We start from the raw sequence: 14,023 nt of genomic DNA, 5'->3' as shown, positions 1-14,023 counted from the left end.
ATCCTGATGTAACTATCACTGTTATCTGTTCCATTATTGAATCGTATTTTGTCATACTTGTACTTGCTAGAAACAAAGTCATTGTATTTATCGTGCTCTTAATTGTATTATTACTTGTACTGTGATTCTTGAAATGTATTTTTGTTTACGACTAAGTCGCCCTGGACAAGGGCGTCTGCTAAGAAATAAATAATAATAATAATAATAATAATAATAAAAAGAATTACAATTGCTATTCGTGCTGATTTCAAATCAACACGTTACTTGTTTTGGGTTTGTCTCACCGTGTTTGTTTAGTGTCTGTCTGTTTTGGCCACCATGCCATTTTGTTTTGGGAGAAGTGTTTTGGTGGTGCAACCACTACTAGCGAACCGCACCAGAGAGCCGCATCAGTCCCCCGCGACACAGGGAGAGCCACATCAGTCCCCCACGACCAAGGGAGAGCTGCACCAGTCCCCAGTGATACAGGGAAACTACCTGCTGTTCTCACCTCCACTGCCAGAGGAAGACTACCCGCTGCTCCCGCCTTCGCCGCCAGAGGAAGAAGAGCTGCTCCCACCTCCAGCACCAGAGCGAGACTACCTGTTGCTCCCCTCACAACCACAAGAGGAGCTAAAGCTACCTCTCAAGGATCAGCTACTGCGTTGCCTCCCAAGGATCAACTCCTGCCCGAGCCTGCAAAGCCTGCATCGCTTGGGGCTGCCGAGCCTACACCGCCAGCATGTCTGCTGCCAGAAACACTTGGGCTGGAGGAGCCAGCCTTGCAGCTACCAGCATTGCCACTGGCAGCCTTTCCACTGCCAGTGGTGCCACGGGAGGTGGACCTCGCTCCACTGTCAGCATTTCTGCTGCCAGTGTTGTCAAGAGCATAGCATTTCCGCTGCCAGGATTGCCCTGGCTGAAGGAGCCAGCCTTGCCTCAGTCAGCATTTCCGCTGACAGCATTGCTGCCCATGGGCCCAGTGATGCCTCTGTTCCAGGCCCAGGACAATGACCGGGACAGTTGGGTTTTTATGGGGGGAAGATATGTGGCAAGGTGCCCCGTCTCTATGCATATTTTGTGTTTTATGTTTGCGGTATGTTATTGTTGGTTTATGTATATTGGTGCACGGGGTATAAATTGGGCTATGTAGCACAAGTTATTTAGAATGTATATTTGTATTTAGGCACAGGGATTGCACAATCACTTCATGTGCAGATAAAGTGTCTATTAGTATGTGGGCACGGAGATTGCACAAAATAGTTCACATCCCGGGATTCAAGTGAATGATTAATTAGTAATTGAGTCCCGGCACAGATGTATGTATGTATGTATGTATGTATGTATGTATGTATGTATAGGCACGAATCACTTACTCTGGGTTGGGTGTACGGGGAGGAAAGAATGGGAATCGGGAGGTAAAGAGAACTAAAAAGAATGACAATAATTTTAAATCAACACGTTACTTGTTTTGGGTTTGTCTCACCGTGTTTGTTTAGTGTCTGTCTGTTTTGGCCGCCGTGCCGTCTTGTTTTGGGCAAGTGTTTTGTTTTCTGTTTAAACTTTTTATTGATAAGAATTCTGTGCAGCAGCTTTTCACTCACCAAGACTGTTGTCTGTGTGTTTCCAGGCCTGAGCCATCCTGTTCACAAGCATACATTCAAACTAGCTTCAAAGATTAGCATTAATAATAAACTACACAGTGGACTGCAATTAAAACAATAACATACCAAGGACTCGCCAAAGTCGTCCTCTGCTCTTTCCCATGTTAAATAAGGTAAAAAGTCCACATCCTCCTCTGCAATCCGTTCATCTGTAGTCACTGCATCAATCCCTTCTGTTGTTTCATTCTCACCCTAAACAGAGAAAAGAAACACTTCTAGAACTCCATGTTAAAGAGGATCACGTACTACTGGCTGTGATCTGCAACACATTTACTTCAAACTTCATTAGCAAATAAGAAACAATTAAAGACTAGTTAAAACAGGGGGTGCCCAAAGTTTACAGAGCAGAGGACCGCACCGCAAGGCTACTGTGGGACCGTGGGCCACAATGTGACCAAATTACATGGATTGCAAATTTCAAGTATCATTTTCAAGTGCATTTATTTGTGCTTCAATATTTCAGCTTAATAAATCACGTAATAAATGTATACCATTTCTTAGTATTTACTCCCTCAGTCAATAACTTGCAAAAATATGAACCCAAGGCATTAGCAAGTATTCCTGTTGCCAGTGACAATAACACTCAATTTCAATAAATTAAAAGTATCAAATCATCTACTATATTGCTGTTGTTGATAAAAGTCAATTCAATACATTAAAAAAAAAAGTAACAGTAACAGCAAATTCAATAAATTGTCAAATTCAAATCATTAGCATTTATTCATGTTGTCAGTGACTACAAGCAGCTATAGAAGACACTGTAAAGCGACAATATGAATGAACTGCATTCAAAACATAGCACCGGTGACTGCCACTAATTTATACCGGTAGGCTTTTATTTTTTTTTTCAACGGCTAAAATGAAGCAAAATGCAACAGCTGTATTTTTCCAAAATAAGGTAGGTCGATATTTGATATTTTTAAAATAATAATAATTCCAGCAGAAAAAGCACTGATCAGGAGTTATTTTTCAGGTTTTGTTAGCACACAAATAAAGGTAATGAATGTATGGAAAATGTTTCTAATAAGTAAAATTTTGCCTAGTGAAAGCTTGAAAAGTAAATAATTTGGAAGTATTTGGTGCTCACTATTCTCTTTTTAGTTTATGTATGTATGTATGGTTGTATGTATTTTATCTATTTATTTACAGACACCATCTCTCTTAAGGTAGTTGGTGCTTTGTAGCTATTTTTAAATTTCCCTTTTAAATCCAATTCTGAAGAAAACATTGTTTACAGTACATATTTATTAAGCTGAAGCAAACTAATAAAAACTACAAACATTTGGAAGTTTACCTAAACTAATATTAGGTAGTCCAAGGTCAGTGCTAATCAGGGTCTGTGAAACTAGAGGTTTGTGTTTAAAGTCTTAGTTCAAGTAAGCTAAGGCTTAAAACTTTTGTTTTTCTTTCTTTCCGGTCACATCTTATACTTTAAGTTAAAGTTTGATGTATATGTATATTAAAGACGTGACCAGAGAGAAAGTTTAAAAGATTAATTTGTTTCTGTTCTTTTTTCAGTACAGTATAATGCTTTATAATGCCGTTAGGAATCCATAACACACCTTTTTATTATGTTTTGTGCTTTTGTGAAACCGTATCTGTTACTTAAATGTTTCACAGGTAACATGATTCTATGTTACCTGTGAATTATAGAAAACTGAATTATATAAATGTTTTCTATTTGTCTCCTATGGTGTTGAACATTGAAGTAATATCTCAACATGAAATTAAATAAGTGGGATGAGTATGACCACATTATTGTGCATTCTAATTCTGGATTTTTAACATTTCTTTTTTTTATGTACAGATTGCTAATCTGATTAAATCAAGATATATTGAACTGTCAGAACGAATGACTCGAAGTGACTCGAGCTTGACATGTCAAAGACTGGAATCGACTCAAGTCTTTACTCCCCAATGACTCGACTCAAGTCCCAATTTTGGTGACCCGTTACAACTCAGACACAAGCGCTACAGCTCATTTAGTCTGAAGATGGTACAGAGAAAGGTCAGTTTTTTTTGTTTGTTGTTTTGACAGTGTAAGTTTTGCCACGGCTGCTGCACTTTTGTGAGGGTGTACACATTAGTGGCTATTGACCTCTTGTAATGAAAATGAAGCTCAGATAAAATACTGATTCACAAAATAGCATTCATAATTGAGTATAAAGGATTTGAAAAATTATATAAGTGTATATTTTTAAATTCTGCAACCTAGCACGAAGAGAACTCCCTCCTGAAGTTATTCCTTACACACTTACCCTTTTTTCAATTGCTACAAAGCTTGTGTATTGAGTCACGATGGAGTACTCCTTGCTGAGGTCAATGACAAAGGACTTCAGTGCTGCTTTTCTTACCTATACAAATCAGAAGGCAAACAAACTATTGTTATACTGACACCAAAACAGGATGAAAACAAAAACTGAACAGATACAAGTAGCTACTAAATCACTACAATGAAGTACAGTGCATGATTAACGGAGGGAATATAAACTCATACTCTACAGAGTTTAAACTAGCTGCAGTCGAACGGAATGGTGAGAAGCTCTCAGAAATGCTGATGGACTCCAATGATTTGAAACGCAACATTCTGAATTTGAAGTCTATTGTTTTTTACAAATAAAAAGAAAGTTGATTGTATGTAATGGCTTGTACATTTAAAATAAATTGGTCTGGTGTAGTGAGGGACTGCTGTACTTTGTTTAATATGGGCAGCAGTGTGGAGTAGTGGTTAGGGCTCTGGACTCTTGACCGGAGCGTTGTGGGTTCAATCCCCCAGTGGGGGACACTGCTGTTGTACTCTTGAGAAAGGTACTTTACCTAGATTGCGCCAGTAAAAACCCAACTGTATAAATGGGTAATTGTATGTAAAAATAATGTGATATCTTGTAACAATTGTAAGTCGCCCTGGATAAGGGCGTCGGCTAAAAAATAAATAATAATAATAATAATAATAATAATAATAATATGTGAAGCTAATCAAAGGAAAATGTTGGTTTGCGTTGCCTCTCCGTTTCTTCTGACATGAGTTTGATGTTCATTTCTTGTTTTCTGCAGCCTCTTGCACAGCAGGTTTGTGCTGCTGCTCTGGAGAGACTGATTTAGAGATGGCTATTTGTTTTATAACATCACAAAAAAGGATGTTATAAAACAAACCTGAAAATTAGCGTATGTCAACTGGCTCAGATATGTTATTAATTTAGGAGAGGCCAAATAACATACTAAAAAAGCAGCAGCCGCATAGCTGATGCATAAACCCCTTTACGAATCAGTAAGAAAAGCAACTGCGCTAAATTAACCTTGTGCTAAATAACTAGCCATGCGCAAAACACACTCTTTATGAATATGGCCCTAACACTTCTGGGCTCATATCCCAGCAGTGATTGTGGTTTACCTGTGTGTCTGTGTACAGATTCACCCAGCTGTTACATATGGGGTAAAAGCAAATCAAAATCAACAAACAAATACATTATCATAAAAGAGTTATCAACAGTGTTTCTGAGGGTGATTTTGCCAAGACTAGCCTCATGTTCCGTTTCATCTGTATGAAGATTTCCGTATTCATAATCTCTTATGATGGCTCTCGCCGTGAGCTTGTGAAGCATCTGCAGAATAACAAAGAGGAAAGCCACAGCAAGTCAATGTAATGTAGTTGTAATGATGTCTTCTATGAAATGTTTCATTTAAAAAGTATTTATCCTGAAGAAAATCTTAAAGAATTGGTAACTGGATTAGGGATACTCTTATTTCTATGTACAATTGATTTTTCTAAAGAATTTTGCTTCAATTCTTCTGGTGCAACAAGAACAAAAGTATCGGTTCTCAGTATCAGTTGTACAGATGAAGCGAGACATACTGATGTATATACTTCCAGAGGGGCACAGATACAACCTGATTCGCTGTATTACTGGTGCTAAATAAATCCTTGCCAAATTTCATTATAATGGAATCAACTATATAAACTGAATATAAAAATGTGAGTATGTAAGTATGTGACATATGTACTCGCAGGTATGTTTTCTACTGCAGGGTGCTACTCTAAGGAACTCTCTAACAAGTGCCATTAGATTCTAGATAAATCCCTTACTGTGCCTTTAGTCTTCTGGAGCTCGGTGGTTGAAACCATTGTTTGAATCTCCTGATTGCTGACCACACCAGACAGAGTGGCCTTGAGGGAAAAACAAACAAACAAACAAACAGTGGGAGGACTTCTTTCAAACAGTGCATTTAAGGTTTATATAGAAATCACATAATCAGCCTGATTTTCAAAAGGGGCAGAGGAAAAACAGATCGCAAAACACTTTTGCGACTCCAGATAAGTTGCAAAATGTATTTGCAAAAGTCGTGTAAGTCAGTGGAGGCGCAATGGAATTTTAGGCTTTGCGCTTTTTTGAAGATACACTCGCATTACAGCTTGTTAAGCAATTGAAATTCATAATTGGTTCTATTTTGCAAATAATGCCTTATTTTTAAAAGGTGCAAAACACCAAAATACACTCTGTAATTAAGACACGCCCCCCTCTCGTGTCTTGAACTGTGATCGCTGACAGGGCTGCTGAGCTGTAATCTACAACAGAGAATATCGAAGCATTTCCAATTCTTCAACTGCAGTACGAGAGGGAAGGGAGGAGGAAAAAACGACCCTACACTGAACCCAGAATATTTCATCCCTGTCAGACATTTCTAGATCTAACTCTAAAACAAGTTATGCATAGATACAGATTGGATATAGGCACTATAACAAAGTTGTGTGATCTGCTTAAGTTTGATTTAGAAATCACAAACAGCCCGCAGTCATGCCATACCTGTACCTGTAAAGGTTACTTCATTTTCATGCAACGGGTGCCATCCAGACAACAGCTGGGGACAGATCAGGCAAAATACTGACTGATGTCACAGAAGCACTTTTCCATAGGGCAAGGATATAGATTATTTCCAATTGGGGATGTGAAACAAAATAGAACCAAACACAAACATTATTAGTTGTCTGGCTTCCCAAACGTGCTCGGTGTAATAGACTGCACACATGTTACAATATCCCCAGATCAAGGAATGAAAACATCATCATTCTTTACCTGTGCAAGTTTGATGTGATGCTCAATGTATTATCATGGATGTAGATGCCAAGTACCCTGGCTCATGCCACAACTCATTTATCATGGAGAGAACAGTGCTTCGTTCAGAAAACTCGAACAGAGGCTTATAAGTGGAGGTTGGCAGACGCTTTTATCCAAAGCAATTTAGAGACTAAGGGGTGCATCACAACTTTAGGTCCCAGAATCTTTTTTGGACTTCTTTTTTTGACCTTTTTATGGAACAGGTTGCATTTATTTTTTCAGTTACATCCTTCCATATTTTAAATTTAGCAGTGGCTCTGGACCTTTTGCCAAAAAGAATAGTTTGATGTGCTAAAATATCATCAAGCAAAAGCTCAACTTGGGTGCTAAGAATGAATTTCTCTTTTCTTTTTTCCAATTGTTGTGACTACATGTGTGCTGCCTCGTTGTTTTCCAGTTAAATGGAAGTCCAGACTATTGAAATGTGACTAGTTGGCTTTGTTAATGAACCTGAAAATCAATTGTTGTTCACTCATAAGCAGGAGTCGCAAAGGGCTTTGCGAGTACAAGAAATGAACCTGCCCCTGTTGAAAATCGAGACGTACCATTAGGTGGCAAAAAAAAAAACTTGGTGAAAATGCATTGCAACCTCTATTTTCTCTTTAAAAATGCACCTTCTGAAAATCAGGCTGAATGTATCCAGTCAAAACGTAGCAAAATCAACAGAGTGTCAACCTGCTGCATTGGTTAACATATCAGAAATCTGACTGAAGAATGTAATGGAATAACTTATTTATGGCTGGCATCAAACACACAGCAGCGAAGCAGTGTTGTTGAAAGGTTAGTAAATTGAGGCTTACCTGTGTACAGTGAGGCACAAATCCATAAACGAGAAGCTGATTGCCACTAAACACAGAGTGCAGCTGTGCCGGGGCCTGGACAGGCTGGGAGGCGTTGGGGTTGAACTGCTGCCACTTCACAGAGACAGAGCTGCAGCCCGGCGAGACCATCCGTATCACCTGCAAGGCAATCTGACAAAGAAAACCAAAGGGAAGCACGTAACCCAGACTGCAGTTTATACCAGGCACTAATTACAACTGTTTTATATTACTGGACAATGTCCCTGTCATTTTGTCACATAGGCATGAAACTCATTTCACCAGCCACTGTGGATCAGATAAGGTTTTAATTTTCTTTGTCACACAGAACTCCCAACAATCACTGTTCAAACATTCCAATCTGCTGTATAATAATAATAATAATAATAATAATAATCTTTATTTTTAATAAAGCGCCTTTCACAATAAAAATTGCCGCAAAGCGCTTCACATGAATAAAACATTAATAATTAATAAAAGACAAATATTAATAAAAGAATACAAGAAAAGCAATAAAAACTAAAGAAACACATAGAACAGTAAAACAGGGCAGAGAATAAAAGGAACATCATTTTAGCATACAAACACTACATTATAAAAGTGTGTTTTTAATCTTGTTTTAAAAGCAGTGACACTTGGTGACTATTGAGATGTCCAATAGCAATGGTACAATATAATTTTTTTGCCTTTTAGCTTCACTGCGCTTTGGGTTATCATGATAATGAGTATCAGAAGGCTTATTATTGACCTGTATGAGCCGTCTTCAAATAACCTTACCTTTTCTCTCCAGTTGTGTTTTGTTTTCATGTCAAAAAACTCATAAGCTCCACCTCCAGACTGTGCCAAGGACCTCAACATGTGTCGATTTGCTGTATGGCTAAATTGGGAAGATCCCATTATTATAAGAAGCAGCATCATCCTAGGCATCAGTTTATAGACATTCTTCAGCAGATACAGTAGAACAATAGATCAAAATATTAACAAGCAATGATGCATTTCCATGGTAAGCAAACAAAATAAAAAAAACTCACCCAACTCCACAAGTGAAAATCCTGGTATGATGAGCGTTCTCTTTCACTAGCCGCAGGGTCAAACCCTCACTCTGAATGTGTCCGTCCGAAATTAAGACGATGTTACGGACGCCTTTAGAAGGAGCCAGCAAGCTTAAATTGCGTAAAGGTCTCCAAAGATCAGTGTTGCCCATTAATGGTGGTGAAAACTTTAAAAAAAGATAGAGAAGTAAGAAGAAACAATTCAGAGCTAATAACGGTTCAACACTTAGAGATGCTTGTATCGTACCCAATACAAGCAAACACTTACCATTATAAACTGCTTTGCAGCTTCCAAGACATCATCTTGTGGACAGGGGAACAATTCCTTATAATCTGCACATTACACAGCATTGAAAAAATAAATAGTTTGGTATTAGAAGTTAGGTAGCGAAATTCTGAAAAATACCTTTGTACTCTTGTATGTAACTTCTGGTAGCCTTGTGTTAAATGAATTGCAGAAAAAGACACATACTTCACCTCAAATACAAGACTCCCTTTGCAATGGAGCCATGTCAGGTTATTAGGCATAGCTGAGCTTAACTAGACACACCATTCATCTCCTGTACGTTCACATAAAAACCTGGAATGGATTCAACTGCTATGCAATTAGTGTCTTAAACTAAGTTCTGCAAACTAATGGCTACCAACTTTTATTGACATTACTCAGAGATTTACACAAAACCTCAATAAAATGTAATAATATTTCCTTCCAAATGTAATGAAAATGATTATGCAGGAAAAAAGAGATTCATATTTTTTAACCATGACCTACCTGTACCAAATATGACAACATTGAGCTTGCAATGCAGTGAATTCAGCAGCCGTAGAGCAATCTTTCTGGCTTCCTGCAGCACTGCCCCCCTCATGGAATTGGAACTGTCCAAGAAAATCACAACCTCACAGTCCTCTATAAAACTACTAGAAGCAAACTCTGGGCAAAACACCAACATGCAAGCCTGAAAACATAAGAAAAGAAAACACACTTGACCATATTGAAAATGCATTATTTGTCAGTAAACACATACTGATGCAGTACATTCACCAGCACATTGCTTTATAAAGAAGTGGAATTAAGACCTGTATGGACCACAAAAACATACTGGAATGTTACTGTTGCATTTCTTGCATCCACTAGGGTGGAAGGGAGCAGGTTAATGCTTACACTCTGTTGTGTTAGCTGGACTACCTACTGTAGACAGAGGACATGTTCAAGACCCTTTAAAACAAAAACTCCACAGGATGTGATGACCGAAACAGAAATGTCTATGTTACGGCCAAAGACTGAAAATCGGCCAATGCTGTCAATGACCGTTGCTCTTGGGCTCTGACGGCAGTGCCGGTCACTTTGGCCGATGTTATTTTCTTAATGGAAATGTAGAGTACTTTGGACATTAACCGGCCATTGTCAACAATTCCCAGTGAGTCTCAGGCAATGTATGTAACTATGCCAATCTGCAGCAAATACCTTACAACGTGGGATATAAGCGTTCCACCTGCTGTCTCTTATTTTTAGCAGCGGTAAGCCTGGCCTGGCAATGATATTTTTTTAATAAAAAGGTACGCAGAAAGAAAAAAAATGAGCTCATTGTTTGGTTTTTCTATTTGGAGTGTATCCCTTTAAAAAAGACGCCCTGGGTAGTGCGCAGACTTTTTGAAATGGAGTTGCTTGTAAAGTTTGTAATCCATTGTAGTTCAGTCAGTATAGTTTATGGAAAGATACAAAAAATGTTATAAATAACAACCACAAAACTCCAATGCGGCTGCGTTATTACTGTGTACGCCATGCCCTGCTGCAGATCTTCATTCCTAAGCCATGATCAGCAAAAATATTATCTCTGAAGAATCAGGCTTCTCCATTTGGATTACCAGGGAGACCGAGCTTATTTGTTTTGAATTGTTTGGTTTTTTTTCCCCCAGTTACTTTTTTGGATAAAAAATATATTTTTGGGGGACTGGATATTTTGGGATGTTTAAACAAAGACTGATATATACAGCATTTCGATTTTTTTTTATCCCCTAACCCCCCCCCCCCCCCATGACTCATCTGCTAGTAATTTGTTATTACCGTTTTACTGGTTTTGTGTTTCAAAGCATATACATGTTTTTGTTAAATTTCTCGTTCTTTTCATTCTGAGCATTTACAAATGTTGTGTAAATAAATCTTTTGAGTTTGATACATTTTCCTGTTTCATATTTGCCATTAAGCAGTTGTTCCACTTTCAGTCATGTGTATTGGATCTCTGTTTTTCTCTTATTTAACAATAATAGTTGAGAATGTATTTGATTTATAAAGCTGTTTGTTATAAATTGATAGTCAATAGTTTCTAAAATGGCATCTGCATTGTTAATTTAAATCTGTATAGTTGGTTCTTTTAAATATTCAAAAGGAGGCTGTGTAGTCCAGTGGTTAAAGAAAAGGGCTTGTAACCAGGAGGTCCCCGGTTCAAATCCCACCTCAGTCACTGACTCATTGTGTGACCCTGAGCAAGTCACTGAACCTCCTTGTGCTCCGTCTTTCGGGTGAGACGTAATTGTAAGTGACTCTGCAGCTGATGCATAGTTCACACAACCTAGTCTCTGTAAGTCGCCTTGGATAAAGGTTAAACTACTACTGTTAATTCAACTAGTTACTTTAGATTGCAAAGCCATTGAGTTAGCTGACAAGTATAAGTACCTGGGTATTTGGCTGGACAGTAATCTTTATTTCAAGGCCCATATTGACCATCTAGCAAATAAATTGAAATTTATGATAGGTTTTCTGTAGTTACAAAAAAAGGCTAATTGCTTGTATATTTCTACCACAAATTGATTATGGTGACAATCTATAAGTTTGCTAACATTAAGCAAATTGGATCCCATATATCATGCAGCCTTGAAATACAAATTCAAGTTACAAGTCATTGTGTGTTATATGGTTTGGTTGGCTGGACCTCTTTGGCATTGCGAAGGTTGAAGCACTGGTTAATTTTTTCATACTAGGCTATTCTATGTAAGCTACCTCCATATATATATATATATATATATATATATATATATATATATATATATATATATATATATATATATATATATTATATATATATATATATATATATATAAAAATAACACTACTACTAATACTTTATTATTATTATTTATTTCTTAGCAGACACCCTCATCCAGGGCGACTTACTTTACAGTCGCTTCTAGTAACTACAGTCTTAGATCGCACTCATTTTTGTATTGTACGGTTCCTAAAGTGCGTACTGAGGCTGCTAAAAGATCATTTGCTTATTTTGCTCCATGGTCCTGGAATGACTTACAGTCTAAACTTAACTTGCAGTCCCAAATAACTTTAGTACAATTTAAGAGTAAGCTGCATGATTATCTAATTGAGAGTTGTGCTTGTTTTAAGTAGTTGATTACACCTGTCACTAATTGATTGTCACTAACTGATTGTTTATTGTATTGACTTGTCTGTGTTTTAAAAGTATTTTATTTTTGTATGTTTGTATTGTAATATGTTTTATGCTGCAACCACGTTTGTCTAATCACTGTTTTTTTTTTTTTTTTTTTTTTTTTTAAGTGTAAGAAAGTCTGCTTCTAGACATTTAATATTCTCATAAATCATAGGAAGAGGTGAACTAACATTTTTTAGAAAACAGGTTTTGCAGACCCGATCAGCACCAGACTGCAGAATAAAGACTGACTGCTTTGTGACAGCAAGAAACGCCCTTTTTTTTTTTTTTTAATTTAGTCGTTGCCAATTATTTTTATTATTTTCTCCCAATTTAGAATGGCCAATTATTTTTTAAGCTCAGCTCACCGCTACCACCCCTGCGCTGACTCGGGAGGGTGAAGACGAACACACACAGTCCTCCGAAGCGTGTGCCGTCAGCCAACTGCTTTTTTTCACACTGCGGACTCACCGTGCAGCCACCCAAGAGCTACAGCATAGGAGGACAACGCAGCTCTCGGGCAGCTTACAGGCAAGCCAGCAGGCGCCCGGCCAGACTACAGGGGTCGCTGGTGCGCGGTGAGCCGAGGACACCCTGGCCGACCTAACCCTCCCTCCCCCCGGGCGGCGCTCGGCCAATTGTGCGCCGCCCCCTGGGAGCTCCCATCCACGGTCGGCTATGGAATAGCCTGGACTTCAACCAGCGACGTCGAGGCTATAGAGCGCATCCTGCACCACGCGGAGCGCCTTTACCGGATTCGCCACTCAGGAGCCCCAAGAAACCCTTCTTAAAGGTTTTTATCTGAGATGATGACAACATTCAAAATAAACCATACTGAGAGCTCCACTGGGCTACTGAGTCATTTTAAAACACTGTTTTGATTGTTTAGAAACAGTCAGGTAAAATTAAAGTAGTTCAATCAAATTAAACACATATAAAATAAACCATAATGAGAGCTTGTAACAGGGAGTGTGTTACATGTATGGGTAGTCACTGGAAAACCCTGAGACAGACACAGAGCACTGGTGTTGACAAACCACGCAGGCGCGCAGATTTAATAAAGAAACTAAACAAAAACAAAGCTAAAAATAAATGTTTGCCACACAAAATGGGGAGCGCTAGTCCCACTAACAGGAACGTCCTGCTCCAGAACCACGCTGCTCTACGTAACCATCTCTATACTGTGTTGGGATCAACATCCCCTAAACTGACCTACTTCTGTTCTGTTATTTCCAAAGTCACAATATATACACTACCGGTCAAAAGTTTTAGAACACCTCCATTTTTCTAGTTTTTATTGAAATTAACGCAGTTTAATGTCTCAATGTACTCTGAAATTAAAGCATAGAACAAATAAACAATTGGAGATAAAAAAAAGAACTCGTGGAATCGTTTTGTTTAACAAAATTTAATCTAAATTTTTGACTCATCAAAGTAGCCACCTTTTGCAGATATAACAGCCGAACACACTCGTGGCATTCTTCACACTCGTGGCATGAAATCAAATATTGTTCAGAAAGTTCTTCCCAACACTGTTGCAGAAGTTCCCACAAATGTGTTGCACTTGTAGGTTGCTTTGCTTTCACCCTTCTGTCCAGTTCATCCCAAACCAGCTCGATGGAGTTTAAGTCTGGAGACTGTGCTGGCCATTCCATGATTTGAAGCCTACCGTCTTGTTCTTTTCTTCTAAGGTAGTTCTGACATAGCCTGGAGGTATGTTTTGGGTCATTATCTTGCTGTAGGATGAACCCCTGACCAACTAGGCGTATACCAGAGGGTATTGCATGGCGCTGCAAAATGCTGTGGTAGCAGTTTTGGTTCAGGGTGCCACTCACTCTGTGCAAGTCGCCGACTCTGGATCCAGCAAAAGAGCCCCAGACCATCACGCTTCCTCCTCCATGTTTGACAGTTGGTGTCACACACCGAGGAACCATCCTTTCGCCTACTCGATGGCGTACA

General features: G+C 38.6%; 1 protein-coding gene across 8 annotated transcripts in view; it reads right to left on the bottom strand.

Annotated features, from left to right (window-relative positions):
* Positions 1-14,023, bottom strand: part of LOC117429603 (protein mono-ADP-ribosyltransferase PARP4-like) — a 64,349-nt gene that overhangs the window by 24,379 nt on the left and 25,947 nt on the right. For all 8 annotated transcript variants that reach the window (XM_058998361.1, XM_034049314.3, XM_034049311.3 and 5 more), the window contains 9 exons: positions 9,400-9,583; positions 8,896-8,960; positions 8,607-8,794; positions 8,353-8,452; positions 7,558-7,728; positions 5,728-5,808; positions 5,165-5,245; positions 3,902-3,997; positions 1,710-1,835 (listed from right to left, as the gene is read on the bottom strand). In XM_058998361.1, the coding sequence (XP_058854344.1) occupies positions 1,710-1,835; positions 3,902-3,997; positions 5,165-5,245; positions 5,728-5,808; positions 7,558-7,728; positions 8,353-8,452; positions 8,607-8,794; positions 8,896-8,960; positions 9,400-9,583 (1,092 nt within the window). The remainder of the gene's footprint in view (positions 1-1,709; positions 1,836-3,901; positions 3,998-5,164; positions 5,246-5,727; positions 5,809-7,557; positions 7,729-8,352; positions 8,453-8,606; positions 8,795-8,895; positions 8,961-9,399; positions 9,584-14,023) is intronic.

The sequence above is a fragment of the Acipenser ruthenus genome, chromosome 24 (genome assembly GCF_902713425.1).
Source record: "Acipenser ruthenus chromosome 24, fAciRut3.2 maternal haplotype, whole genome shotgun sequence".
In the NCBI taxonomy this organism is placed as follows: Eukaryota; Metazoa; Chordata; class Actinopteri; order Acipenseriformes; family Acipenseridae; genus Acipenser; species Acipenser ruthenus.
This window is presented reverse-complemented; position numbering and strand designations above follow the sequence as displayed.